The sequence below is a fragment of the Quercus robur genome, chromosome 10 (assembly GCF_932294415.1).
Source record: "Quercus robur chromosome 10, dhQueRobu3.1, whole genome shotgun sequence".
Classification (NCBI taxonomy): Eukaryota; Viridiplantae; Streptophyta; class Magnoliopsida; order Fagales; family Fagaceae; genus Quercus; species Quercus robur.
The window spans coordinates 14,319,422-14,345,288 of record NC_065543.1 but is presented as its reverse complement, the minus strand read 5'-3'; the positions used below and the strand labels follow the sequence as shown (position 1 = coordinate 14,345,288).

General features: G+C 35.2%; 1 protein-coding gene across 6 annotated transcripts; it reads right to left on the bottom strand.

The window, feature by feature from the left end:
• Positions 1-794: 794 nt before the first annotated feature.
• On the bottom strand, positions 795-25,516 carry LOC126701608 (uncharacterized). 6 transcript variants are annotated; one of them, XM_050399826.1, is made up of 14 exons: positions 25,037-25,516; positions 24,800-24,944; positions 20,732-20,951; positions 20,520-20,620; positions 17,258-17,379; positions 17,090-17,181; positions 16,744-16,849; positions 11,792-11,946; positions 10,052-10,146; positions 4,985-5,106; positions 2,796-2,893; positions 2,419-2,693; positions 1,696-2,068; positions 795-1,587 (listed from the first exon to the last, which is right to left on the bottom strand). In XM_050399826.1, the coding sequence occupies exons 1-14, from the start codon at positions 25,304-25,306 to the stop codon at positions 1,533-1,535; spliced, it is 2,229 nt and encodes a 742-aa protein (XP_050255783.1). In that variant the 5' UTR covers positions 25,307-25,516; the 3' UTR covers positions 795-1,532. The 6 variants fall into 6 exon arrangements, with proteins under 6 accessions (XP_050255783.1, XP_050255781.1, XP_050255782.1 ...); XM_050399824.1 differs by having other exon boundaries at positions 10,052-10,179; positions 25,037-25,515; XM_050399825.1 differs by having other exon boundaries at positions 4,985-5,100; positions 10,052-10,179; positions 25,037-25,515.
• Positions 25,517-25,867: the final 351 nt, after the last annotated feature.

Below are 25,867 nucleotides of genomic sequence, written 5' to 3'. Positions count from 1 at the left end.
GATGGTCACTCTACAAATATAAAGTTTGGCGAGAGGGGCAAAAGTCTGGGTCCAAGTGGTGTAAAGAGAGAGGAAAGTAAAGTCCGGAGTTTAAATCTCTAGAAGAGAGTTTTATACACATATACACTTAGATTAAATTAGAGTTGAATATATATATATATATATATAAAATAAAATAACTCTTAAAATTTGTGGCATGTAATGTCAATTCAACTTTTAAAATTGAGGCCAAGAAGGGAAATCAATTCTCTTTAAAACATACATCTAATAATTTTCCATGTGGCAAAACTGATAGCAGATTTGAAACAAATTGATATTTAAAAAGCAACTTTTTATATAATTTTATTTGACATAAGACCGATGGCAGATCTGAAACAAATTGAAATTCAGTATGCAAATTTTTATATGTAACTAGAAACAGAAGGTAGAAAATTGAATCACTACCTTCTTTTTTTTTTTTAATATGACGTAATATGTTGAAAAAATCCATCAGAGTGCCATTGGATTGGAGAATCATAGTATTGTGAGTTTCAGACAACAATTGATACATTATTCCTAATTAACCTGTCCTCAGAATGTCATCCTAATAGAATTAAAACTTAAATTCTTAAAGAGCAAGCCCAATAGAATTAATATTTAAAAAGGGTAACAGGCTATCTACTTAAATGCCTCCTTTATTTTCTTATCAAGTTAACATTTGCAGTCCAAGATATATTATTAAGTAATATATCACTAGCAGAAAAATATGAGCTCTAAGATCCAAACATCTACCAAGAAAATCAACCACATCTCACTTACATGGGAAAACTTGACTATCATTTCAGAAAGGAGAATTTACACACATTATACAGATAATTGGGACAAATCCTACCAGTTTAACAAAAAAGCACAAAATGTGTCACAACTCACCAGCCAAAATTTCATAGAGGAATTAATCCAACTATTGCACTTTTGCTTTAAGATTTTCTTTGCAGAATCGTATTTCAAATCAGGTACTAATAACATACCGCAATGAAGCTCCATAGCTTTCAATTTAGTAATTGAAAACATGAAAATTGATATTCGACCAATAGGGAAGATTGGATGCTGCAGCTGTAAACAACTATGAAACCCATGAAAATGTGCTCCCTAACACCATTGAATTTAACTACTAGCAGAGCCTGCCTGCAGGGTCTAGGGTTGATTGTGGTGGCACAGCTTCAAGAACTTAGGCATGTGGAAGATGTTTCTACAAATTAATTCTAAAAGGTCACAATTGCAACCTTTTGAAAACTTGGAATTACAGATTGTTGACCAACTATAGGCATGTACAAGAATAACATAAGGAATGCCCCCTTTTTTCGGTAGTTGAGTGTCAACTGTCAAGTAATCACAGGAGATGCCATTTCTGAATTAGTTTCATTCATTTATCCACATATCTAGGTTTCAGACATGCAACACCATCCCAAAACCACAGAAGGGGGGGGGAAATTCTGCTCTGTCAAATATATGCTGGAGTTTCCAAATTGACTTACACTTAAACAGAATGAGATTCAGACAGCTTGGGCACCTTGAGCTTCCAATACTTTTTGCATTGCATAATGACATCTGAAAAGTATTAATTCAGTTGAGTACATGGTATCAGAGCAACTTCTCAGACATTTCATATTATGTATAGAGATTATACTAAAGTATCCAAGAATTCACTAGTATTACCTCCAAGGGAGATGGTCAAGAAACATAGATGGCGACACAATAATATCTTTGAAGCTTTCTCTGTTTGCTATGTAAGCTTTATAACTTTGTGCCTTATCTAGCACAGTACAGCATTTCCACAGAGATGTATGTGAGCTTCTTTGCTGTGGTACCATGTGAATTATAAGGCCTGGCAAATACAATTCTGGGGGATCCCCAGCTGACCCATTTTCAGATCTTGGGACGGTTTCCATAAACTGAGATATGGGGTCATCACGTGTATTTACAGTGGTTGCAATAGGATTGGTGAATTCACCATCATCGATTTCAATAATAGAATCATTATTGTCAGCCTCATTCCAGAGGGAAAACCCTTGATGCTGTCCCTCGCTTACTGCAGTGGAAGTGGGAATTGCTCAAATAAAAAGATTATGCTCCCTAGTTACAATAGGTACACCCATGAATGCTATATGATCCCAGTAATTGATGGCAAAAGTAATAATTATGAATCTTTCAGCATAAAATAAAAAATAACCAAAAAAAAACCCTCCACCCATCCCATTTTATTTGTGAAGTATTCCATTTTTGGCTGCATCAAAATATAGAGAATTTTGAAAAAATTGAATATATTTTCCTTCAAGAGACAATATTAAATGATGGCCCCTTAAAAAAATTGATTTTCTTTAAATTGGACAAATATAATGAGATAGAGGGAGTATCATATTAGAAATAAAACAGGGATACCTGGAGAATCATTCTGATTCTGAATTTGACTTCCATTGATGTGGTGATTGAAATCTTCAGCTGTGATGGCCCCAGAATAAAAATCTGAAGCAGGATCTTTTACCTCAGTCCTGTTTCTCTGATAGTTGCTCACATACAAAAATCGGCGTGCAAGTTGAAAAACCATGGTGGTGTCAGTCTTGTTATCTTGCGACAGTGCTGTAATTGCAGCTGCACGAAGCCTCAGGATGGATCCAATTGAAAGGTGAGCTGAAAATTCATTGTTGCATACAGTACTGCAGAAGGTTCAAAGACTTAAAACATACAGAGAAAAACCTACAACAATAGAATCACTTGCCTTGAAACTATGAGCGGCATGGTGTAGGAATTATATGTACCTTGTAACAAAGTCTGAACAAGCATTTGCAACAACTGAATCCACACACGGAAGGGGCCCATACGCATAGACATGTAAATTTGGGTATCGGCTATAAAGCTGTGCACAAAAGATAGGATATTTAGACAAACAAAAAAAGATTTCAAAGCAATCAGAACAAGTTCAGAAAAAGAGAAGGGGGAAAAAACATTAATATTAGCCCTTGTCTGATTGAATGTCTAAGTAGTATAGACTTTTGATTGATCTTATATAACAAAGTGGGAGCATCCAATCATTTTCCTTAACAATGGATATCAAGAATTCTTCCATCGCCAGCTGCTACAGAGCCTAGACCTTTTGATATCTAATCTTGTGTTTGTCATCCTATTCATAACTTTTATCATTCTTATCGCTTGTAACATATTTTCCATCCATTCATTTGTATTTTCTCCTCTATTTCCATTCCTTGTTCCTATGTGCAAGCCTCACCTTCAGTTAGGTCAAAGACTCCAATGTATGAATGATAATTGGAAACTAACTTGTCCAATTCCAAGCAAACACAGTTGAGTGCCACAGGTCATATTAGCACAAATTATCCTAATAGTACCATTGAGCACCAAAAAGGTTGTTTAGTCACTAGGAGCAATACTCATATGTTTGCTGTGGATTAATTTTAAGCATTTTCTCCTATGGCAAGACTCAATTCTGTTTGAGTATTATTTATAGAGTGGCCTGAATATTAATTAGATATTAAGAATACTTGTTACCTAGTTATGTGCTTAGAGGAAGGCAAACTAAACAAGATTTTCATGTTGAAGAAAGCAATTTATTGTCTTAAGAGGTACACTAGGTTTTGGGTCTTTATGGAGTACTTGGGGCTATTTGATAAATGGATGGTTTAGGGTTTTGAAGTTTTGGATTTATGGGTTTAAAAGGTGACAAACCAATGTGTGTTTGCAAGGTTTTCAGGATTCTAGGAATTTAAGCAAGGATTAGAAAAAAAATAAACTTCTAGGCATCACACCTAGAATTTCCCTGGCATCATGCCTCGAAGCAGGTTGTATCACAAGGGCCTCAAAAAAAGCTCCATAGCTTCGGAAAAAATAGAAATCTTATTCTTCTCCTTCAATAGAAAGTATTAAATCCATATAAATAAATTGACTAATACCTCATCCAAGTGGAACATGGACTTCTCAAAACTCCTAAAAAGAGCTCAACGTGGACTCCGTGGGCTTTTACTACTAAACTCCTAGGACTTATGCTACTAAGTCCAAACTAAATAATTAAACTCATATAAAACCAAAATACGACCCAATGGACTAATAGAAACCAGAAAATTACATATCCGCAACTAGTATATAAAATTAAATTAAAATTAAATTGGCTAGACGCTGCCTGCGTCACATTTAGACAGTTTGCTGCAAAAGATGAGTACAAGATTATGATCCATATAGCATGTGGGATGTTATGGGTGACATCTCTCCTAGGAAAGGTGGGCTTTTCTAATCTTTAAAAAATAATAATAATAATAGAGAAAGATAATAATTTTTTAAAATATATATATACACACACATATATATATACACATGTTACATGATAACTAAGCAGCAATGTATATGCCATTTTGTCTGAATTATGGTTATGATAAAGCAAAATGCAACATCCTATTTCAAGCTTTGCAATCAATTAGAATTTAAAAGGTAATTTTTGTAAGACATTAAGGAAGAATAATTTTTTAACTTCATACTATGCCAGCATGATAGACTTCCATGATCCAGCTTGCAGGGGGGAGTGTCAAGAAAACTACGTGAATGAGGCAAATCTTGTACTTTTACAACAACATATACAGAGACAATAACATCATGTCTCTCTTCATCTTAGAACTTCATAATAGTCATGAAAAAGAATATTAGAATCCTTTTCATTTGCTTTTAAGTAATAAAGGTCAACTCAAGGTTAAAATATAATTTTGATAAATCTAAAGGTCATGTGCCATGTCATTTAAAATCTCAATGTACTAAATAAGGAATGATAACTGATGGTGACTCAATTTAAATGATCTAGCACTAAGTACACCTTTAGATTTGTAAAAATCAAATCTTCACCAAGAATTGACCTTTTTCATTATCAAAAGCAAATAGAGAGAATCCTTGTCCAAGATTAGCATACATGCCGAACTAAACAAATACATTCTTTCAAGAAAGGCCATACTTTGATTCCTAGCAATGCACCAATTGAACCTCCAAGGGAATGCCCCACTATGCGAACATTATACCCATCACACTCACATCTAGCTCCAAGCAATGAGGAAAGGTAGCCACTTGACTCTGCATCTCAATTTACATCACGTTGTCCAAAGCGAAAAAGTAGTTAGGCACAATGCAATTTGCGGTAAAATTATGTCAAAAACAGAAAATTTCAGTGTGAAACAATTATAAAGGACTTGATGAAATGAAAGCAACCCCTATTTCACAAACTTAGGAGTAACAAGGTTTTTAACTAGAAAATATAAGAAAACTCATAATATGAGCAATTATATCACAAAATAATTCATATAAGACATCCTAAATCATCATTAATAAAGATGCCAGCAGACATTGAACTTCTTCAGATTAGAACGTTAAGATCTGCAACCCAGGCATTCGCATTGCTTGTACAGAGGTTGTAACCCAGGCATTCACATTACTTGGACCCGGTCTAGGGTGGTCAATTTTTATCAAAGGTTGTACACTGAGTTAGTTTCTTGGCGCCCTTCTATGGACGGTTTAGAGTTTGCTAGAATTGAGGAGAATGAGCAGCTTGAATTAGAGAGGGATTTTTCTAAGGAGGAAGTGGTAAAGGTTCTTCATGAGATGGAGGGTGATAAAGCCCCAAGTCCTGACGATTTCACTATAGCTTTTTTTCAAATATACTAGAGTGTAGTGGAAGTAGATGTTATGGTATTCTTTGATCATTTCCATAGGAGCTCAGAGTTTGAACGGTCTCTAAATGCTTCTTTCTTATCTCTGATCCCCAAAAAAAATAATGTTGTAAATATCAAAGATTTTAGGCCTATCAGCCTAGTGGGCAGTGTGTATAAGTTGTTGTCTAAGGTTTTAGCTAACAGATTGAGGCGGGTGCTGGATAAACTTATTTCGGAGTCACAGAATTCTTTTGTTGGTGGCAGACAGATTTTGGAGTCAGTGCTTATTGCTAATGAATGTCTAGACAGTAGACTGAAATGTCATACTCCCGGGGTGGTGTGTAAGCTAGACATTGAGAAAGCATACGATCATGTGAATTGGGATGCTTTGTTTTATCTGTTGGAGAGAATGGGCTTTGGGGATAGATGGAAGAGATGGCTAAAGACTTGTGTTTCTACCGTTCGCTTCTCAATTCTGGTTAATGGATCTCCTACTGGTTTCTTTGGTAGCTCTAGAGGTCTCAGACAAGGCGATCCTTTGTCTCCCCTTCTCTTTCTGTTGATCATGGAAGTTTTAAGTCGTGTCCTGAAGAAAACTGAGGAAGGGGGTTTCATTCAGGGTTTTCATGTGGGTCCTGTTAATTCAACTGGTATCCGGGTTTCTCACCTCCTATTTGCTAATGATACCATTCTGTTCTGTGATGCCTCTAGAGAGAAGATTCTTTCTATTAGGCTAGTTTTGACTTGTTTCCAAGCTTTTACTGGTCTAAAGGTGAATGTGGGGAAAAGTGAAATTGTCCCTATTGAGGAGGTGTGTAACATTCAGCATTTGGCTAATATCCTTCAATGCAGGGTGAGCAGTTTACCTATGTTTTACTTGGGTATGCCATTGGGTACTTCGTACAAAACAGCCTCTATTTGGAATCCAATCCTTGAGAGGATGGAAAAGAAACTTTCAAGCTGGAAGCGACTTTATTTGTCAAAGGGTAGTAGACTCACCTTGCTGAAGAGTACCCTTTTAAGCCTTCCAACATATTACCTTTCCCTTTTTACCATCCCTAAAGCTGTGGTGACTAGATTGGAATGCATCCAAAGGAACTTTTTGTAGGGTTCATCAGTTGAGTGTTTCAAATATTCTTTGGTGGCTTGGGAAAAGGTTTGCTTACCGCGTGAGTTGGGTGGTTTAGGAATTCGAAAGTTGGTGCCTTTTAATCAGGCCCTATTAGGGAAATGCCTTTGGAGGTATGGCCATGAAACCTCGCATATGTGGCGAAGGGTCATTGCCATGAAATATGGGGAAAAAAAAGGGGGTTGGTGCACTAAAGCTTGTAGTAAGGCCCGTGGTTATGGGTTATGGCAGAGTATTAGTGAAGGGTGGGAAACTTTCTTTAAGCATTTCTCTTTTGTGGTGGAGGATGGTTCTCGTATTCTTTTTTGGCATGATAAGTGGACTGGTGATGTTTCTCTCAAAATTCTTTATCCTCAGTTATTTCTGTGTTCAGCTAATAAGGAGGCTTGTATTACTGAGGTGTTAAGCCCTCCTGTGGGTGATATTGACAGAGTGTGGAGTTTAAGTTTTCATAGGGACTTCAATGATTGGGAGTTGACGGCTTCCTACTCCTTTCTTCATTTCATCCAAACCCGAATTCCTAGGGAAGGAGGGTGTGATAGGCTTTGTTGGGATCTTAATGGCAGTGGGAAGTTTGATACTCGGTCCTTTTATCATAATATTCGAAATGTAGCTCCTTCAACTTTCCCTTGGAAAAGAATTTGGAAAGTTAAGGTTCCTAAAAGGGTGGCTTTTTTTATGTGAACAGCAGCTCATGGTCAGATTCTAACTTTGGATAACCTTATGCTTCGTGGTCGCCCTTTGGCGAATCATTGTTGTTTGTGTTGTTGTAATGCGGAATCTGTGGATCACCTGTTACTTTTTTGTCCGATAGCTCATTCTTTGTGGATGTATATGCTTCGGTTGTTTGGAATGGAATGGGTCATGTCAGGTTCAGTTGTGGACTTATTATTTTGCTGGTATCATTGGCTTGGGAAGCATAACTCAGATATTTGAAATTTGGTTCCAGGATGTTTAATGTGAACTATTTGGACTGAACGGAATCGCCGGTCTTTTAAGGATGAGGAGAAAACGGTGGTTCAGTTATTAGAGCATTGCCAGCAGACCCTCTTCGATTGGTCTCGTTGTTGGGGCTATTCGGATTGTTCTACCTTTTTGGATTTTCTTTCCTCTATTAGTATAGATTAGGGGCAGCTTCTGTCTTTTTGTTTCTTTCTTCCTTTGTTCACTACCGTGAACTTTGTGTGCTTTTCTTGCTATTCTTTTATTAATAATATTCTCTCCTTACTTATCAAAAAAAAAAAAAAAAAAAAAAAAAACTTCCCATTATAAAATCTTTAGAACAAGCTAAGTTCTCCCCTCATAAAAATTTTGAAGAATAATGCACCAAAAGGGTTACAAATTCATACATACAAAATATGTAATATTTTCCTCTTTCCAAGGTCTAAGCTTCAATATTCATCAAGCCACTGTTACAAGGTGTATGGTGAATTGATGTGGACACCAAATCAAACCTATTAATGTTGATTGATATTATTGGACCTATTTGACTGAATGTAATTGATGTTGATGAATGTTGATACGTTTTGGGATTTAATTTTCTTCTATTCTCACATTTAATGTAATTGATTACAAGTTATTTTCTTTCCTTGTTAAGATAGAAATTAATTTTCTTTCCTTCGATGATGTAATTTAGGCGAACTATTTTAAGGCCCCAAAATGCAATGTTTATGCAGCTAATCATGGATTTATAATATTTGGGTTAGGAATTTTCTTCCGGTGCTTGGTGCAAATTCCAAGCAAAATCATGTGCTCATCCTTAGGTTCAAATCATGATTGGTACTTATCAATGTTGGTAAAAGCATGAGCCACACTTAGGTGCAAAGGCCTCTTGGAGCCTAGGCGTAAAGCACAAGGCACGCACTTGGAGTAAAGCACAAAGCACAAGTGTGCCAAATTGAAGTGAAGTGTACCTTTAAAAATAATAATTTAAAATTTTTAAAAATAATTATTAATGAGAAACAATCAAACAATCATATTATCATATAAATTGATATAAAACATTTTATATAATTCATATAACATTTATATAAGCCCTACTTTTGCAATTTTAACACAAAAATTGCAAGTCAAGTCATTTTAAATTTTTGGATCAGCTAACATGAGTACTTCAATGTAACACCCTTTCTTAAATCTCCGATAGCCATAATGCCCTATGACTAATCATTAATATTAGTTAATAATTTAATCACTTATGGACCATAAGTATTTAAGAATTAGTATTTTAAGTTCAACAACAACTACTAAAGTAACTAAACAATTACCACGAATATATTATATCATACTTTTTTTTTTCATGAATGAGCTAAAGAATATGAAGACATTAGCAGTATTGTAATTGGTGTGAAGTAGATATTCAAAAGCAAAAAAACAGAATAAGAGGAAGAAGCAGAAGCTGGGTGGGTAATTGTTTCGGGGAGGTAAAACCAAGAACAAATAAAAATAAAAATAGAGAAGAACTATATGTCTTTTTGATAAGTTATGACAAGTTATGCTCAAATTTATGTCTTTTTGATAATTAAGTTACACTAAATATATGCCAAATCAATGGTTTAATATCAATAATGTCAAGATCCTAAAGTTTTAATTCAGTTTTGGTTTTTTTTTTTTTTTAAATATAAAAAAAAGCAATAAAGCGTGCTTCTTTGAGTGCGCCTCACTTTACAGGCAAAAAGCGCTAGAGCCTTGGGGCATTGCTCTTTGCACTTAAGTGCGCTTTTACCAACACTAGTACTTATTCCAAGCAGTCCCAAGTGCTGATGCCTAGGTCATATCTATTTTTCTATTTTAACACTTGATGCTAATTTCAAGCAAACCCTAGGTGCCAATTCCTAAGTCCTATCCCTTTCTATTGTTCTTCTTTTATTTCCCAAAAAAAACACAATCACCTCTTAAGAGTCTATTGTCCTGCATCATAGATATTTTGCAAGTTAGCTCAAATTTGAATGAGAAGAGAAACTTTAATGAAGCTTAATCACATGTAATTTTTTCTTTCTTCAAATAATTTTATTCCATTGGTGTTAATACCATTTTCCATTTTGAGAATATACACAACTAACCCATGTATATATGAATTTATATATAAGCCAAATTTAAAATTAAAAAAATAAATTGTAATTTTGTTGAAGCAAAGAAATAAACAACAGTCAGAATCTCAGGATGACTCAAAGAATTCAAAAAAATTCATATTAAAATGGTCAGTAAAACAAAGCTCAATAAGTTTGAAGGAAAAAGGTCATAAGTTTACCATGGTCAAAAGCAGTCCCATCAATTTGCATGAAAAGATCCTGTGCAGCCTCAACTATACCTGAGTGACCATAGTGTGGGAAAGATGAGTCCACGCTGCACTTCACAACAGGATCAATATCACTTGAACTGCAAACAATAATGCAGAAGTTTCAAAACCAGCGGAACTGTTCAGAAGAACAAAAACCCACCACAAATAAAGGCTTTTATTTTATAGTTACAATGGCGGAGAGGGGATTTAAATTATGGAAGTTTATGTTGGAAACACCAGGAAGTGCCTATTGGACAAAAACTAATCACAAATAAAGCCATTTAAGCAGATTAACACAAATTTTCAGAAAATCAGGAATCTAGAAGAGAACAATTATGCAATAAATCAAATTAGAGAATTTTGAATTATTTGACTTTGGTCCCACCAACTTAACTGCAAAACCCACAGCATGAAGAAAAGAAGATGCTTTGGCAGCAGAAACTAGCCCCTTCCTCCAAATGCTTCTCCTTCAACATTATTTTGCAATTCAAGACCTGCTCTCCTTTTCTATCTTTATCTCAAAAAAAAAAAAAAAAAAAAAAAAAAAAAAGAAAGAAAAAGAGACCTGCTCTCCTCTTCTCTTCTACTAAAGGCTAAAAGTCAGACTGTAAAAAATGTAACGGATCTTCATATTGCCAGATGTTGAAAGATTGAATTAAGTTCAAAGACCATGTAAATGTGATGAAATACAAATCCAAATTTTGAAACTTCTGATTTGTAGGGTCAATGTTTGAGAGATTCCATGACCATTTTTTTTAATCAACAGATATGGAAATTGCAATAGTAGATTAGTGTCAGAACCAAAGTACAATATTGACTACAATTTTTTTATCCCATTTCTTTATATTCAGATCTGCCTTGTTTGACGTTGGCAAGTGGACCCAGCTAAATCTCGGTTTCCATGGATGGAGAAACAATCTATAACAGTCAAAGACCATGGAAACTATTGGAGTACACGTCCCTAGTTTCAACTCATCAGCGTTGAGGCCCTAGTTTGGAGTACACCCCTAATTTTCAATCAAGTTGTGATAATATGTTTAAAAATTAGCTAAATTTCAATAGTTTTTTTTTTTTTTTTTTGGATAGCGTAGAGAACCTTTCAAAAGAAGAGTTCTTTGGGCCCGCCTATGATCAATAAAACTTACAAGTAACTGATCCCACCCACCATTCAGTAGATATTTTTTTAATCAAGGTTACTAATTTTTACAAATTTATTATGATAATATTGAATTAATTATGGCATCACCTCTGTTGAACCTGCAGCAGTTCAACCCCAAAACCTTGAACCTCTCCATTTCATGGTTCTTTAAAAAGTCCAGTCTTTAAAACATTGCAACAGGCCCGGCTAAAAAGGAGTAACTTATTCAGACAAGATTTATTTTAAAATTTTTTTTTTAAAAGCCTTAGTAGGATGTAAAATTGAACATTATAGAAAGTTACAGACTCTCACTGCAAGATTTTTTTTTTTTTTTTTTTTTTCCTTAAGTATTAGAAATTTAGAACATACCCATATTTTGTCTAGATGTAACTTAGACGGAAATTTGACAATACAAGTTCTAAGAAAGGACATTAACTAACCTACTGTGGAATGTTAAAATGCTGAAGCTTTTTTAAGGATCACCTAAGCAATGATTCATCATACACTCACCCATAAAAATACACAAAAATACATAGAGAGAGAGAGAGAGAGAGAGAGAGAGAGAGAGATACTTCATCAATCCATCCAAGTCATCTGCAGAAAGGGCACACTCCTTACATAAACCATCAGTTATGAGATCTTCAGCAGTCTCAGTTCCTCTTATAGCAATTACTACCGATCTCAAATGATGCAGAACCACAATGAAGTATGCAGCTTCACATTTTGCCTGGAATACAAGGTAAAGAAAAAGAACCAAATTGAAATTATATGTTGCTGGTAAAGCATAACATAACAAATCAGAACATGGCATGCTTAAAAACAAAGGAAAGAATATAGACATACTAGACACTGAAAAAGGCACTTTCAGAATTCCGAAAACCACAAACATCAAAAAAAATTCAGCCATTTAAGACCACAAAGTCACGAAACTCTCAATTACAGATGTAGGTATATGCATGCATGTGCACGTATTATTATAGTGCTCCTAGAAATTCCATAAGAGTTTCTTTTCCTTTTTTTTCTTTTTTTAAATTTGATTGAGGTAGGAGAAATGTTTTAGAACTTGGAACATTCAATGAATTCAAAATTTGAGAGGATCAAGGGTTGGAAATCCAAAAAATCAAGCAAACCAATGTCTGACCATGACATCATAAATACTTTAAAAATTTTACTATAATAGAAATAAAAACTAGGTTTTTTATCTATATAAGTAACACAATTAATACCAGGAGAAGCTTTGGCCTGAAGGTTAGGCAGCAAAATAATCATAAAGTTTGGGGTTCAAGTCATAGCATTTATTTTATGTTAATTTTTATAGTAGAGTACATTTAGTGCTAACCATACAAAATATTAAAATGGTCTAATGGTAAGTACCTTGCATATCTATCGCTTCATTTGAGACTCTAATCTTGCCATTATCAATATACACATTTTTTCAATAAAAATCCAGAGGATACACTCACAAGCATGACCGGGCAGTTCGTGATTTGGAGGTTTCAACTAGTCAGCCGTTAGACAAAGTCTCAATATTCGGTTTTGACCTAGATATAAAAATGTGTAACCAGACAGGAAAGCAGACCAGCTCCTGGTTTAATTGTCCACCAGCTAGTCCAGTTTCCAAAACACTGAGTAGAGAAATAGCAACATGCACAAAAGAAGAAAAAAAAATATATATATACATATATATATTTGTGTGTGTGAAATTGGTTGACCATTTTTTATTGCATTATCTGGCAGTTAAGGAGTTCTCAATTATGTTGATGGGAGATTCCTAGAAGTCACAAATTAACTTCCTTGAATATGTTCAGAGATAGCAGTAGATGGTTAGTCTTAAAAGTCTGCCTCTGTGCTTAACATGAAGCATGTAGAAGCAGAGGAGTACTATATACTTCCAAGGGAACTAGCATGCCTATAACAAACTCAAGTATATTTATCATAAAAATATTTACTCAAAGCCTCTGTCACTATTACAAATAATAACAGAGATAACGACCTCCTTGCCTCAACCCCCTCTAGCTACCAAAAAAAAAAACCATCTGGACTTAAATTAAAATAAAAAACGAACTGTGAAGACAAAATATTATCCAGATCTCCATTTCTTGCCAAATCCAAACAGCTCCAGCAAATACAGTAGGAAAAGCCAATTGACATGATCATAGGCTTTCTCCCAGTCCAACTTGCATGACAGTCCGAGTAGTCAAGCCTTCAATCTACTATCAAGACATTCATTTGCAATCAACATTGAATCGAGAATATGCCTTCCTTTAATAATTGTATTTTGAGATTGGTAAAGAAGCTTCACTTGGACAACCTTCAATCTATTAGCGAGCAACTCCACCTACAAACTTCTATATTTTTATGCTTTTAGATGATTTTATTTATCAAAAAAAATGTATAAACTTTCAACTAAGCTAATGGGTCTAAAATCCTTAACGTCTGAGGCTCCTAGCTTCAGAATAGGAGCAATAAATGTTGCATTTAGACTTCTCTCAAGCAACCTGGATTCATGAAACTCCCTTGAGTGTATTCACAAACCACTTCCCAAAAATTTTGAAAGAAAGCAATCACGACACCACCTGGACCCAGTGCTTTGTCCCCATTCAACAGTATAATCGTATTCGTATCTACCGCCTCATCTACAGTTAATTCTCTCTCCAGCCACATAACATCTTTGTTCTCTAGGAATATGAAAGATAAACCTTCTAGCGAAGGCCTCCATGACTCAGTTCTAAATACACACCTTATAAAAGTATACAATGGCATCCTATATCTCTTCCTGAGTATCCCAAGTACGCTCCCTACAGGAAGATTACTCCACATGCTAATCTTCTGATGAATATTCCTGTGATGAGAGTTCACAAGGCAATGGAAATATTTCATGATTTTGTCCCCCTCCTTTAACCACATAGCACCCCAACTTCTGTCACTGAGATTTCAGATTTCCTCTAAAAGTTATTTTTTCTAACCCAATTCTCCATTGAGAGAGTCCCACTATCTTCTCTTCCTTCCAAGATTCACATCTCATTTAATACCTATTTTTCCCATATTCCCATATCTCCCAATACCTCCTTATTCCATTTCTGTTAATCCTTCTTCAAAGCTCTCAGCTTACTTGTCAAGATATAACTAGGAGTTTCTTGGCTTGTTTTCAAACTTAAAGTGAGATTTCATTGAAACCTCCATTACCAAGCACTATTGCACAATGAGCAGAGAGAATCAGGGGCAACACATTTTGGTTATATCTGGGAAGTGCTCATCCCACTCAGCCGATAGCAAACAACTATCTAACCTAGATTTGGAATGAGGCTCTTGGTTAATGGACCGGTTGTACTTTATTTGCAGAAGAGGCAAATCCACCAAACCCAATTCCAATATAGAACCCCCACATGGTTGTTGTATGTCCTCCCAGCCCCACCCCCCACCCCCCCTCTCCCAATCTCTCACTAGGAAAATGCACCACATTAAAATCGGCTCCTACACATTCTAGCAATTCCCACCAAGCACCCCCACCAGTTGTCATGAGAATCTTCTATCAGTATACTAATTAGGGCCATAAACATCAGAGAAAGCCCAATCAAACTAGTCTATAAGACACCAGAACTTGCAAGAAATTGCGTGCTAACCTTTGACGCAGTCCAGAATTTCAATTGCCCAATTGTCCCACATCAGTAATAACCCCACAGTCCCTTCTGCTTCCAAAATCACCCATTCAACAAACCTATTCCCCCATAGACTCCTCACCAATTCTCCATTCTCCATTAGTTTCTTGCAAACAAATTAGCCTCGCCATTTCAAGAGCATTTCTACTGCAAGCTCTTCTGCTTATTCAGGCCACTGACAATCAATTAGATGATTTAGATTCATTAAGACAGTGTTAGACACCTTGATCTGCAAGCACCTGCCACCAGATAAATTCCTTGTCTCTCAAAACTAACCAAAGATGTCAAATTCCTTAACTCTCTACACCCCTTGACTGGCCTCTGATGCTGCTTCACCTTCAACCCATTTTTCCCCTTTGGCCTCCACCTAGCCTCAATGGCCTCAAAGGAATGGATAACAACTCTCAGAACAGTGGCAGATGCACAAATCATTTAATCCCTTTAAAGAACTTACCTATATTGTTCCAACTTTAGTTCCATTCAAAGATTAACGGATAAAGAACGCTCATGGGGAAAGATGAAATAAATAATGAGAAAATAAAATGAGATAATTAAACATTAGATTTTGTACTTCTCTCCTTTCTACTGGTCATTTATACTAGAAGCCACCATGCAAAGGCTTCCCAATCTCCCCAAAATCGGACCATGCTTAGTTGTAATGGAACAACAAATCAAAAACTGATTCCATGTTTTCTGAGGGGAAATACCCCTTTGATTATAAAATTTTACCAATGGAAAACTTATCAAAAAAAATCAATGTAATCCGAACCTCATGAGTGTCCTGCTGAGCTCTAAATTTTATTCATAGTAAGAACAGAACATCTTTATTGTGATAGTTAGGGTCTGTAAGAGAAATAGAAAGATGATATTATGGGTTGTACTCTTTTGTTGAATGGGCAGTACTCTTCTAGAAGGGTCTAGAAGTTTCTAGTGATGATGTTTCCCTAGCTGTCTCATTCAAGAATATTCCTTGTCCTATTGTAACCACCTTTTCCTATATAACAAATGGAGAGTAAGAGGGTTGGGAATCAAGAATTTCCAGCACCTCCTTTCAATAAATATCATTCTAATTGTTTTCTTAAATCCTCCCTTTCAACAGGTTTGAAATTTTTTTTGCATTGATCATCATCATAAAATATCAAACATGGAACTTGTTTAATTATTTCTTGATTTACGAGCAAGAATCAAGATAGCAACCCATAATCAAGATTTAAATTGAAGTTTTATACACATAAAGAAACAATTGGCATAAATCAAATTTGCACCCTAGTTTAGAAATTTTACGGCACTAAATAAGTAATGTTTGATCTACAAACCCAGTCTGCCATTTTTTTTTGGGGGGGGGATAAGCACAAACCCAATCTGCCATGGACCACATAAACAAGGAAACAACAGAAAAACAATAATATTTATGAGCAAACCAACTAAGTATATGATTACATAAAAATTTTCATAAGAGCTCTCTGTTAATATGCATGGATTGAAACAATGGCTTAATGACAGCTTGTATTCAGCAAAGTTAACTTTTGAGTTTTGACCCTTTAATGAACGAACATGCTCCTCACCTGCAATATTTTTCTTTTCTTTTCTTTTTGAATAAGTAATTTCTCACCTACAATCCTAAGAAGTGGAATGATGTGATATGTACATGGATAATGACGTTAATGGCCCCAGACATGGCAAATACTTAATCTTTGAAATGTCCTTTACATACCAACTAAATCAATGAGAATTAATGCTGAGTGTAAAAATGTTTTTTTTTTTTTTTTTTATAAGTAGTGTAAAAATGAATTATGATATAAAGCCACATCTGTTTAAGCTATTGCTGTCATGCATGGAAACATAAGACCATTAAAATAAATCACCTGGTTAACACGCCCATGTCTAAGTACTTCTGGGGATAAATTAACATATTTTAAAAAGGCTGCTGCATGGCCTCGCCACCAGTTGTCACCATCAATTTTGGGCCGCCTAAGAAGAAGAAATAGAATCATAAGTACCAAAAGATGCAAGACAGTATTTTTCTAAAAGATCAAGGTCTAAGAATGCTTCTATATTTAAAAAATAAATAAACCTGAAAAATTAAAAATTTTAAAAAAAAAAGAGTAAAAAGACCAAAATAATGAACTCAAGCACCTACAGTTTCTTTAATCATGTCTAAATTATAATGTCACAAATGCATTTAAGCAAGATACCCGATGGATTAATGACCTGTTACGAGTCCAGGGCGTCAAAATCCCTTGCCTATAAAGCCATGCACAAGGAAAAAATAAAGGATTTCTTCCAATATCAAGTAAAGGACCCTGCACCATGTAACACTTTCAATAAATTAAAAAGATAAACTCAAAAGGCTGATATAATAAAATTTTAATGCAATACCGTGTAAGCAGCTACGGCAAATTTATGAAGAGCTGCAGCCTCCTTAAGGCGTTCTTCAGGTGCCTCAACAACATCGTCAAGTGATTTTAAGGAATGACTATGCCTCTGCAATAAGGCTAGACCTGGACAGGAATGCTCTCTGATGTCATGGAACGTAATGCCAGTGAAATGAAATGTTGTACAACCAGTTTGAGGTATGACATACATAGATGGAAAGTGGACAAGGAAAAATTGATGATAATAAAGAAAAAAAAAAAAAAAAAAAACTTCCATAATAGACTAAACTCAATCAACAGTAAGAATCAGTGGGTGACCTCTCTAAAGTCTTTAGCCACTGAGACCTATAGAAATATTCCTAAGGTCTCAAGTGAAATGAAACCTTTCTGAACCAAATGTTCTTCCAAGGAAACACTAAATAAATTACATTGAAAAACCATTTAGTTTACCTTCAGAGAAACGCAGCATCACTAGCAAAATATAGCTTAAATACTAGAGAAAGAATTTGAATACCTCCTTTTATTTGGTATTGTAGAAATTACAATTCTGTGAAGATGAAAATAAACTAAGAATACAGCTATCTCATTAAAGAGTAAAAAAACAAAAACCCACAGATTTCAATAAAAATTGCCAGCTATAAACAAGAAATATACAGACAACTGTGTGTGTGTGTGTGTTTCACTCACAAATTACCATGAACTATGCAAACCCAAAACCACACATCTAATAATGAGAAAAACTCACTGCATATATATTATATACTCTCTTCTTACTGTAAATAAACTAAACTCGACCACAGTTATGATTCAGCAGGTGATCTCTAAACTCTTTAGAAACTCACACCTAAAAGAATATTCATAAGGTCACCAGTGAAGAAAAACCCTGTCCACAAGGCCTCTAGAACCATGGTCGTCTTAAATTGACACGAAGTACCTAGCACCAGGTTTCCTTAGTAGCTTTTCCTCTCTCTTTTTTTTCCAGGTTCATTTGGCCTAATTATTGTAATGGAAGAAGATGATCAAATAACCATCCACAAACCAACACAGGAGAATATTTGATACAGTAATAATACAAAGAAAGTTGCTTGTTTCTTATGGGCAACAGCTTTGGGAAAATCTTTGACAGCTGATAATCTTATTAAACAGATATTACTTTGGTAAACTGGTGTTTTATGTGCAAATCTAGCAGTGGAAATCAGCAGATTTGAATCCTCATTTGTTTTTTATTTGCTGAAAACAAAAATGAGTCTATTCTCTCTTTCCTTGAACTCAATAGGGGAGGATGAGCCCCATTTCTAAAATCTATGATTAATGATTCATCCGAGCTTTTCATGATTAGGAATAGGAATTTGTTGTTGATTCTTTTATGGATTTTAAGTACTCTAATATTACAATTACAGGTGGAACTGATCATATGATATGAGTGTTGAACCATAATGATAAGTTCAGCATTCATTCTTAAAACAAAAGTTTATGTGATTCTAAGATGAGAAAATTATCATGGAAGAGTACTTGGCATGGTAAAGCTCCTAAGAAAGTTGCATTCTTTGCATAGAAAGCTAATTTGGGTAAAGTTCTGACTTTGGATAATCTTATCAAGCATAATGTTGTCATTGTCAATTGATGTTGCATGTGTTGTAATGAATCCTTGGATCTTGCTACATTGCTCATTCACAAGAGATTTTTGGTCGTTTATATTTTTTGCTTTTGGGATTCATTGGGTGATACCATAGAAGGTGATAGATGTCTACTCTAGTTGGCAATGGATCAGCATAAGAATAGCCTCATTCTTGGAATGCAACTTCTCATTGCCTAATGTGGACAGTTTGGAGAGACTGGAAAATTTGAACATTTGGAGGTGTCAATAAATCTTTATTGAGATCAAATCTGCTTTGTTCCATCCTTTTGCATAGTTTAGTATTGTTATATCCAAGAAATCTTGTGCTTCCTTCATTAATTATGTGGGTCTCTTAAACCTTAGATTATAATTCTCAACAAGACTCTATTGTACTTTAGAGAAATGCTATGTCCACAACATTTTCACAACATTTTCACAACAAATCCTAAGTAGTAGGTTGTTATTAGTTGTTATGAGTAGGTAAAAAAGTAATTTTAAGTTGTGGATTCAAATTAAAATCAATAACTACTTGCCACATATGATTTGTTGTGAAAATGTTGTGGATGTAACACCTCTCTATACTTTATGAGGTTTGAGTTCTTTCATTAATAAAATTCTTTATTACTTAATAATTAATGCAAATGTATTGAAAGTCGATACAAACAACTAACATTCCATAAAAAATAAAAATAAAAATAAAAAAAGTAGATGAATAACACTATCATGTATCAACTGATTGTGATAATTTTCTGAAAATTTTCAGGAATTATATGTCTCAGCTTTCAAGTGAATCCACCACTAATTCTCTTATAAATTGATTCTTCTTGTTAACTACTCATTTCTTGGAAACTTAAGACTTGATTGTAGAGGAACAACTGAAAAAATGCATGGAGTTCAAGACAGATGTGAGGACAAATCCAAAGCTCTAACGAAAGTTCAAGACAGACAATCTAGGGTAATTCCTAAAACATAGCATGCTCAATGCTTACAAAGTGCCCACTACTAGAAACTGCATTCTTCATCTCTAATACCTACACGACCCACCAGATTAGGAGAGTAACGGTTTCTAATTATGAGGGAATCCACATTCTTGGTTTCGTAGGATTACTCTCATAATTGTTTCAGAGATTTCCTAGCATAACAGGAAAAAGGAAAAAAAAAATGGACCAACTATATAGGAATCAACAGTAGTTCGAAGTCACCAAGAGCCTTATAGCTCAACTGATTGGCACCTCCTAGTGTTTCCAATAAAGACATCTAGGATTCAGATCATCCCACCCCAACTATCAGATTATCACCAAAAATAAATAAATAAATAAATAAAAAGTAGTTCAAAAGTCACAGGTATAAAAGTTCTCTCCCTTCCTTTCCAATTCACTATATTATCTGTTTTTTGTGTACCTCTTCATACAAGCAGCAATTTGGCAACCACTGGTAAATCACCAAAGTTCAAGTAACAAAGAATTTCTAATCACAAATTAGCCAACTCAATTAATAGAGAAGCACTAATAATAAAGCACATTTTATGTACAAAGAATAGATGGAGCACAGATGCCTGCCTTAAAAATATATAAGATATGACTTGTAGCAACCATGAAACACCATACAAGTATAACATGGTATGGAACAGCATGATTTCAGAACAAACCTGCCAAGAGTTCCAGATGCCCAGTTCCTGAAGCACGATAAGCAACAAGGTCACCCAATAGTCTTGCTACAGAATAAATTTCATCTTCCTCTGACATACTCCTTAACAGATGAGAATGAAATGTAAAAGATTAAAAATTTAATACACACTAACATCAGAAAGCTAATATAGATTAGAATTCCGTAGCTCAACCAAAATGCAGATAAGCCTACAAGTATTTGACACGTCCCAGACAGCACAAAGCCTCACGCATGCCATTATCGAATACTTCCCGATAGTGAGCTTTCCATGCATTGTCTTGGGTTGCATAAAAAGATCTCCACTTTAGAATATCTGGTCCCGTAAAACACTGCACTAGTCCAACAAAGCACACCATGATCATAAAAAAAACCAGTAACTTTTGCCCCCAGCTGCTACTGTTTGAAATCATCCCTGCATTATGAAATATTTAGTTTAAATAACAAAGAAATTTTACTAGAAAAAAGGAAAGACCTTAAGCATACAGGAAGTATACAAACGGCTCACCTAGAGTACGTGGAAGCACCCTTATCTATTGCCAATCTAAACAAATCAGGCAACAAATATTTAAAACAAGAATCTTCACACCATAGATCATACCAAAACCTAACACATGTACGTTCCCCAACAACAAATTTCATAGATCTAGAAAATTCATCCCAACCTTATCTAATGCTTTTCCATATATTTATTAAAATCTATAAAAATTAAAAAAAAAAAAAGCATTAAACTAAAGTTTACTCTCTCCACAAATCAATCAAGCCACATAAATAATCAATCTATATTTACAAAAACAGAAAAAAATGCAAAAACATCCTCTGAACTTCACGTCAAACTCAAACTAACTCCGTGTTCTTTTAATTTGAATGAGAAGTCCCTGAATGTTAGGAAATGTCTAAATCAATCCTTCTGTTACTATTTCGTGAATTGGGTGGATGGTGGATGGAAGATGCTACCACATGACTTATGGTGGTTCCTTTTTCCTACAGGAACCACCACCACCACAAGCTTTGCCAAAGCTACACCATCCCAGCCTACTGTTCCCCTTAATAATGCGGCAACACCATTGCACAGCCACATGCACACAACAAGAAGCAAACAATCCACTTGAAACCCAGCCATCAATGCCCCTTCACAACTAAACCAAGCACCAGCCACAATTTACGTGTTACCCACACTCATCATCCAAACCATAAATTTCCTCAATCCCAAGCAGCCCAACCCACAAAGAAAGCATAACACCTCTCCTCCATTGAGAATAAACTGACCCCAAAAGGCAACACGTCCTCTTCACACCCAATCAAACCCCCACCTAGGAAGGTTCAAGATCCTCACCTAAATAGACCCAAAACCCATTGCCACCAAATATCTAAGCCACCTCCATTAGTGGCCCCACACAGCAACCCATTCCAAAGCTCTATACATGTAAATTTTAGGTTTTTTTTTTTTTGTGGTTGTGGACCTTGTGGTGGTCAAGTGGTGCTTGGTTTCCAAACAGAGGGGGGATGAAGATTAGAGAGAAGAAAAAGGGGAAAATGAGTTCAATAATGAATTTTTTATATAAAATGAATTATTATTAGCAAAAAGATTAATTTAGACATTTATCAAAGTTCAAGGGCTTCTAATTTCAAATTAGAAGAATAAGGGGTCAGTTTGATTTTGACCCAAAATTCAAGGGGTTTTTATGCATATTTTCAAAGCTAATCAATATTTCTTTTTCCTTTTTTTTTTAATAACATGGAGAACCTTTCTAAAAAAGAGTCATTTGGACTCGCCTCTAGCCACTAAAACCTATGGACAACTGACCCCACCGCCAAAACTAGTTGTCGGCTAATCCATGGGCATTCACCCCCAACGGGCTAAGTACGTTATGCTCATGTCAAGGAGCAACAAAGATAATCAATTATACTTGCAAAACTAATCAATGAAAGTTGTTTATCCTAGTTTTAAAGTTTTTATGTGAATTCATGTTATATTATTGTTATCTTTTACCACTCTATTTTATTTAAATTTTTCGAGAGAGTACTATCAGTGTTTTCAACAAAAATTAAAATATCTAAGATGCATCAAGTTTATCTTGTACAGTGATATGTTGGCGGAAAAAAAGAAAGTAATCCTTAAAAGTTCCTAGAAATAAGTCAAATGTGAGAATCTCATATTTTCTTGAATCTTGTCAAACCAAACATCCATCATTACATTCTCGGGTAATCAAATTCCCAAGCATCACACTCTTAGCAATCTAGATGCCAAAGGGTATAATGTTATCCCCAAACCAGACACCACGTAAAAGAGAGCCTAATGTCACATGAGATAGATGAATTGAAACCCGAGAGAACAAGGCATTGAGAAATCAAACTTTTTATCTCCCAAAAGATAGTTACCTTCCTTCAACTGCCCACCTATTCCTCTCAAATCAAATGTCCCATCAAACAAGAAGGTACAACTCTCCAATCAACAAGACACATTCCACTATAAAATTACATATTCCAAGAAGCCAGCAAATCAACTAACTAGCAAGGCATAAGTGCATAACCCAATATTATACCAAAAAGGAAAAGAAAATCAAGGTCTAAAGCTCCCAATCCACCAAAAATGAAGAATGAAATGGCCTATTGTTTCCCCATCACATTGCCACATGTAACACCAACTAAAAAAATAAACAATTGAAAAATCCTTCACTTTCATAAATATTAGCTACCAAATTATGACTCAAGTTTCCCCTCCACCCAGAGTATTCCATTTTAGTTGGAGCAATTACATGCCAAACACTCTTCCAAAGAAACCTCATATCTTCTATCACAGGAAAGTCCCATTTAGAAACTTTTCACCTGAAACATGCAGCGTATACTTGGTCTCCAACACATCCCATATTCAACTGAACAAACCTGAATATTATAAGAAGGCTGAGAAAGGGCATTAGTTGACTCAATTACAAAATCCTGAACATGCCAAAAGAAAACATCAAATTTCAAAGCAACACAACCCCTGGCCAACCTACACAGTTAGCAACAGTTGCCCCCTCATTCACATCAATAGAGAATAGATAAAGAAATAACTTCTCAAAGGCACTTCTCCACACCACAGATGACAGATCCCATTAAGAAAACATATCATCGTACACCACATTAAGGAAATATTCTCTTCAATCTCAACCCACCCACTCATATACATTTGTTTTACAGCACCACCCTCCTCCAACCAAGCATCCCTTTCCACAGCAAACCTCCATGACTCCGTCGCCACTTACCTAAGAAACTTGATAGAAATAACACAAGCACCTAAGCCCCCTTCACCAAATTATATCTAAATTCATCACCCTTCCCAATGCAAAGGAGATTCCATTGAATTTTACAAGTCTATCAATCACTGAAGCCATAATATAAGAAGGGAGATTAAATAAGTTAAGATGCTAGACAGAACCTAAGCCCCCCTTCAGATAAGTACTACCCCTTCTAACTAATGAGTGCTCTCTTAATATAGTTGTGCTTATATAATTCCAATATCCAGTATTAGCTATTAGCATATATTCTGTAAATAACTGTAAAACCATAACATTTAGACAACATAATATCGACATTTCATAAACCTTCTTCACAATGCCCACACACACACATATTGGTCAAATCAAAACTACTTATTATCACCAAAATAGACTTAGTTGGCATGTATGTGTAACATAAAGATAACTAGAAGAATACAAACTGTGGATGCAAGGTGAAGCAGTATGAGTACGAGAGTTGTATGTCATAAATCTCCCAATAAAAGAAGGGGCCAAAATACATTGCTAGTCCCTAAATTTTAGTACATGAGAGATTTTAGTCACTGAAATTTAAAGTAATAGTCCCTAACAAACTTAAAGGAATCGCTTTCAGTCCCTAAAAAACTATAAAGTGAGTGATTTTAGTTCCTAATAAACTTAAATTGATTGCTTTTAGTCCTTATGGAATGATGCCATGTCAGTTTGTAGTTTCACCATGCCATCTACGGGACTAAAAGTGATCACTTTAAATTTGAGGGGCTATAATCATTTTTAGTCCCTAACAAACTTAAAAGGAATTGCTCTTGGTCCCTAAAAGACTTAAAAGTGATTGATTTTAGTCCCTTTTAGTCCCTACGCGTCAGTTTTTAGTTTCGCCGCATCCTCTAAAGGACTAAATGCAATCATTCACAACCCATGTGCTAAACTTTAAAGACCCAACAATGTATTTAAGCCATGAAAATAAATAAAAACAAAGAATTTTAGAAGAAGGAACCCACCTTACCTAAAACACAGTCCTTAAACTTTCCATCGTCAAACTGAGATTTATGTTTGGCAACATGGAACACAAGATAAATTGCACCCACAAACTGTAACACAGTAATCACCAATGCAAACCGACTCCACCGTATCCATGTCTTGTACCTCCTCTGTTCAATCAACAAATAGACTCAATCAAAACACAAATTTCACATTTTTTTTCATCTGGGTCATGATAGATTTCATGGTTCATAGTTCACACCCGTCTGTCGACAATGGCAGAGGAAGGAGAGTCAAGAATCGTCTGGGCAGTGGCATATTGGGCAAGTCCACACTGCACCATAACCACGAGTCTAAACCCAGAACCCAAAGAAACAGCCACAAAGGGAACCAAGTATTGGAAATCGCATGACGAGTGAGCAAGAATCACGATCAACACACCCAAAAGAAACACCACCATGTTTGAAGTTCCCAATATTATGGTTGCCCGTCTTAGCTTTTTCAGCGATGGCTTACACACCCGCATTTCCATTTTGACTTTGGTTTTGAATTGAGAATCAAGATCGAATTCGAAAATGGCAACGTGGGGTGTGACTTGTTTGCGGCGTATATCTGTGTAAATTCTCAGGTGCCTTGGCTTGGTGATTTTGTTTTCTGGGAAAATAGAAAATGGAATCTTTTTGAAAGGGGGAAAGGAAGCGGTTTCTTACAAGTTCTAATATATGGGGATATTTTGAAGTTGCGGTTCGCACCACATGACTGAATAATCACATTGTCTTTTGTGACTTTTTTGTTTTTTCAGAAATTCACTTTTCAGTAATTAAATATTTAAATGAGAGTCGATTATTACAGTTCCACACTAGTATGTATGAAATAGATGCGCCACGTCAATTGAAATTATTTTTCAATTAAATTGTGAAATTTTATTTTTAGAAAACGATTTCATAATTTCAAAATTAAAACTAAAATCGTGTTCTAAAGTTGTTTATGAAGGTGTGTGTGTTGAGGAGAAAATTTTGATGTTTCCAAATAGAATATGAAGTAGTCAAGCCAAAACTCGTCGATGGCTCCTTGAAATAAAGCCCAAAGGCTA